The sequence below is a fragment of the Camellia sinensis genome, chromosome 5 (assembly GCF_055761805.1).
Source record: "Camellia sinensis isolate YWXY chromosome 5, ASM5576180v1, whole genome shotgun sequence".
NCBI lineage: Eukaryota > Viridiplantae > Streptophyta > Magnoliopsida > Ericales > Theaceae > Camellia > Camellia sinensis.
Genome location: NC_138965.1, coordinates 31,185,506 through 31,190,793, shown reverse-complemented (window position 1 = coordinate 31,190,793; position 5,288 = coordinate 31,185,506). Strand labels below are relative to the sequence as shown.

At 36.2% G+C, this 5,288-nt stretch overlaps 1 protein-coding gene across 1 annotated transcript; it reads right to left on the bottom strand.

Annotated features, from left to right (window-relative positions):
* Positions 1 to 3,514: 3,514 nt before the first annotated feature.
* LOC114322788 (uncharacterized) lies at positions 3,515 to 4,078 on the bottom strand. Its single transcript, XM_028270204.2, has one exon. The coding sequence runs from the start codon at positions 4,076 to 4,078 to the stop codon at positions 3,515 to 3,517; it is 564 nt and encodes a 187-aa protein (XP_028126005.2).
* Between the last annotated feature and the right edge of the window lie 1,210 nt (positions 4,079 to 5,288).

The following is a 5,288-nucleotide window of genomic DNA, read 5'->3' as shown; positions in this document are numbered from 1 at the left end:
CTATTTTTCTTCCAAACCGCACCGACCCGCACCACTATTAAATCATGTTTTATAAGATTCTAAAAATTCTTTTTTACTTAAGTTTGCTTGTTGTTCTATACCTTAGAATATAGTATTACATTACTGCTCGAGGGGAATTCAAGATGTCAGTAATCCAAAATAAAGTCGGATTCCAATTCACTTTTTAATCTTTTTTTTTTTTTTAGCCATGTTGCAAACTTACATCAGCTCACTTTTCAATCTAAATACTTTTCAACAGTAAACATTTTCAATATATTGTAAACCCTGAATGATATTAATTTTATGTATTGTATTTGATCATTGTAGCTTCCACAGATGCTTGTAATGAACTGATGGCATAGTCGTTGATATTATCATGTTGTTGTTACACTTGCTGCATCAGAAGAAAGTTTCGCAAGATGCTTAACATCACGGTATCTCTCGTTTTTTTTTTACTCTTTGATTTAAGTTTTGTAATTTGAATTATATTTTTATAAACCGCCAATCCGCCCGAACCGTCAAGGCAAATCCGCCATTATTTGCCAACCGAACCGCCGGTTTTTTATAAGGAAAATGAAAAATTCTAGTGACACTTTTATCAATCCGTCACCCGCCATACGGTTTCTATTTTTCTCTCAAACCGCATCGACCCGCACCGCGCACACCCTTAGCCAAGAGGCACGGGCTAATTTTACACTCCTATCAATGTGAATGTTAACATGTCAATGTGAATATTCACATTGTTAACGGGCGGGGCCGGGCCTGCCCTGGGCCGCTGGTCAATTTTATACTCTTATCAATGTGAATGTTAACATGTCAATATGAATATTCACATTGTCAACAGGTCGGGCCGGGCCCGCCCCGGGCCGCCCACGGGCCGTGGGCGGGTTTCGGGCAGCCACGAGGCGTGGGCTAATTTTACACTCCTATCAATGTGAATGTTAACATGTCAATATGAATATTCACATTGTCAACGGGTCGGGCCGGGCCCGCCCTCGGCCGTGGGCGAGCTTTTGGCCGCCCATGGACCGCGAGCCAATTTTATACTTTTATCAATGCGAATGTTAATATGTCAATGTGAATATTCACATTGTCAACAGGCCCGCCGTGGGCCGCCCATGGGCCGCGGGCGGGTTTTGCGCCGCCATGGGACGGGGGCCAATTTTACACTCCTATTTATGTGAATGTTAACATGTCAATGTGAATATTTACATTGTCAATGGGCCGGGCCCGCCCCGGTCCGACTCGATTTTTTCCGGGCACCCACGAGGATCGACATGGTCTGGGCCCCTACACATTGACGATATGAACATGCACATTGACGGTGTGAACATTCACATTAGGGGTATTTTGGCAATTATGTCACCCATAGGACTTATTGAAACATAAGAAAATAATGTGAACTAAATGGAACATAAGTAGATGAAAAATGGTATTTTGTCCTTCTTATCTCAAATAGGACCTAATGGAATAGTCAAAAAGAATATGGGTTGGATGGAATAAAGCTCTTAGAAAGTGGATTTATCAAAAAAGCTCAAAAAAAAAAAAATGAAAATTCAGTACATGTTTCATATTTTTGTGTATTTATTAATTTTTAAAAATATTTTTTCACAAATATTTACTATTTAGATACATCTAAGTAAGATACATCTAAAAAAGTAAAAAATTGCTTAAAATTTTAAAAATATTCACTAAAAACAAAAAGACACGAAAAACAAAAAAACTCAATTTCCATAAAATTGAATTCAGAAAATTAAAATCAAACACACTATATATTTTTTTGTAATGAAAATTATATTTTTGTGTAAAATGTACACCTTTATTTAAGTTATTTATGCCCAATAAACTATAAGTAAAAACTATACTAAACAATTTAACACAAACTCTCAAAATAAATAAATTATAATTAACTCATTTAAGCTTCGTTTGATTTGGCTAATGTAGTCAATTTTTTTGTATTGAGACTTTTTTAGTCTCGTTTGATTTGGATTTTTTGACTTTTTTGACTTTTGTGAGAGAAAAAGTGTAATGATTATGAATTGGATGTGATATTTTGTCTTATTAACTTATTTAACCTATTTTGTCATTTTGTACTTTTTTAATTCCAAAATGATAGCTAAACCAGCGCTTAAACTACAACAAACAATCCTATAATCTTTCTTTTCTCTTTATACTCTTAATTTTCTAAGCCCTAGTTCCACCAACATCTCATTCCTGCACTCACATACTCTCCCATCACAACACCACCTCTCTAAGAGCATCTCTAATGGAGCTACTATTCAAGCTGCCAAAGTTAAAAAATGACAAGAATGGCAAAAAGAGGTCTCCAATGGTCTGCTATTTCACTTGCCAAAGATAGTAGATGCCATATGTGTTCTCAAATTTGGCAAGTGAAATAGCAGCTCCCAAGCTTGCCAAATCAGCAAAAATCAATAGTAATTTGGTACCAAATTTAGTTGAAAACAACATAATTGAAACAGTAGGGAACCCATTTTTCAGAATCAAACTCAATTTTCAGAATCAAACAAATTTTAGAATGAAATTGACAAACCCAAAATCGGTTTCTCAAATATATATATTTTTAATTCATTTATCACCAAATCCGTCAATTCAAATCAGATGGTATGCATTCACAATAAACCAAACCAAATCAAATAATCCAGTATCACAATAAAATGATCGGATGAACAAAAATTTGCAGAATGAAGATTGAGAGGGAGATAGATATCAAAACATATATATATATATATATATATATATAGGGAGATACAAGATTTGATGGATGAACAAAAAAAATTAATGAAGACAAATATCAAAAATTGATAGATCAACAAAAATTGATCAAAAAAAATAATTAAGAAAATTTGAAAAAAAAAATACCAGATTTGAGTTCTTTGAAGATCCAGTTTGAATACTTTGCCAGATTTAAGTGTAAAAAATCACGATCACCTCAGATCCACATCAACAACCAGAAAAAATCAACACATAAAGACTAAGAGGGAGACAGATCAAAACATGTATATATATATATATATATATATATGAGTATATACATAGATGGACATCGTACCAGAGGCAGAGAGTACACAGATCGGAGGTGAAGATTGGGAGGGAGACAGATCGAAGCTTCATAGGTAGAGAGAGAGAGAGAAATAGAGAGAGAGAGAGAGGGGAGGGACGTTTTGATTATGGAAGAGGAGAATGGACTAGTTTGAGGAGAGGGATGGAAGACAGAGAGAGGGAGATAAATAGTGAAAACAGAGAGAAGGGGAAGACAGACTGAGAAAGTGAGAGGGAGACAGAGTGAGAGACTGAGAAAGAGACCGAGTGAGAGAGTCAGAGAGGGGTTTCGGTCATGGAGGAGAAGGGGGAGTGGTTTGAGAAGAGGGAGACAGAGTGAGAGAGTGAGAGTGAGACAGAGTGAGAGAGTGAGAGAGGGGTTTCGATCATGGAGAAGAAGGGAAAGTAGTTTGAGGAGAGAAAGACAGAGTGAGAGGGAGAGGAAGATGGTGGATCATTTTAGATGTATATACGTGGACGGTGATGCCTCAGTGTATAAAAGAGCCCAACGAGGATAGATACCATCAGCAAGATAATACCCCATGGTGTACGCGTGATTATTGATGGTGTAGTTGGCAGTAGGGGCACATCCTCTAGTTAATTCAGCAAATAAAGGCGACCTGTCAAGAACAGTAATATCATTTAGAGAGCCAAGCATGTCAAAGAAGACATGCCAAATCCACAAGTCATAGGAGGCAACTGCCTCGAGTACAACTGTTGGCTTGTGATAGTGTCCAGTGTAAGCACCGGCTTGGGCAGTTGAACATTTATCCCAACGCCAGTGCATACATTCCAAACTCCCTAATATTCCAGTAAACTTGCGTTGCTCTCCCTCTTGCAATAATCTGGCAACATCTGCTTCATTTGGAGATCTTAAGTAAACGGCTTCATAGGTAGCAACAATTGATCTAGTAAAAAAATTTAAGGTGGCAATTGCAGTATTTTCGTCGATTCTAATGTACTCGTCTACAGCATCAGCAGGCACGCCGTACTGTAGGATCCGAAGTGCTGTAGTCATCTTCTGTACACCGGATAATCCAGGAGCACCAGTGGCATCACAGGTTTGGATGAAGTACTCATTCACTTGTTGAATATCATGTAAGATACTAACAAACAATGACCGTCTTATTCGAAAATGTCTTCGGAAGTATTCTTTTGGATAGACAGGATTATTTGCAAAATAATCTCTATAAATTTGTTCGTCGCCTTTGACCCTCTCACGATTAATGTGTTGACAACCACTTGTGGAACCAACACGTCTGGTTTGTTGGTTTAGGCTTAACGTCTATAATCTTTGTTGTTGCGCTGTGAATAGTTGCATCATGATGATATCATCATTAGATGATGAAGATTCAGCAAAATCTCCATTCAATATGGCTTTAGTCAAATTGTTCATTGTAGGTGGATAGGTGAGTGAGTGAATATGAAAATTGTAAAAAATCTTTTGGGTGGGTACAGAGAGTTTAGAAGGTATAAAAATGATAGGTAGGTGAATATGAAAATGATGGGTAGGTGAATATGAAAATTGTAGAAAACCTTGTGTTATATTTATAGAGAAAATTATGGGTGGGTGAATGATGGATGGTTGTTGGTTGGGTGAATGATGGATGGTTGTTGGGTGGGTGGGTGAATAATGGGTGGCTGTTGGGTGGGCGGATGAATAATAGATGGTTGTTGGGTGGGTGGATGAATAATGAGTGGTTGTTGGTGGGTGGATGAATAATGGATGATTGTTGGGTGGATAGTTGTGAATGAATGAACGCTGGGTTAATAATGGAGGGTTGTTGGTGGTTGGTTGTTGGTGGGTAATTGGTGATTGTTTATTTTTTATGTGCAGTTAAAAAAATTTATTAAATATGTAGTTATATGTTTTTTGGTGGGGTGAATTAATCAAACAATTTTTTTTTTCCAATTTTTATTTATTTTTTTAATTTTTTTATATTTGTCTAGTTGAGAATAATATAAATATATAATTTTTTTAATAAACAGGTAAAAAAATGTCACAAAAGACAACAAATAAACAAAAATAAAATCACAAAAAACGTATATCCAAACAACACCTACAAACTTGGAGGAAAAGCTGGTTAAGATTTGCCAAAATAGCAAATGACCATTGGAGCATCATTGATATAATTTAGTAAAATAATATTATTTATTGCCAAATTATAGTAATAGCAATAACATTATAACAATAATGGTTGGAGATGCTCTAATAAAGTAAAAAATTA

Bases quoted from the DNA above. Each gene is read 5' to 3' on its own strand.
- LOC114322788 (XM_028270204.2), bottom strand. From the start codon at position 4,078: ATGACTACAGCACTTCGGATCCTACAGTACGGCGTGCCTGCTGATGCT.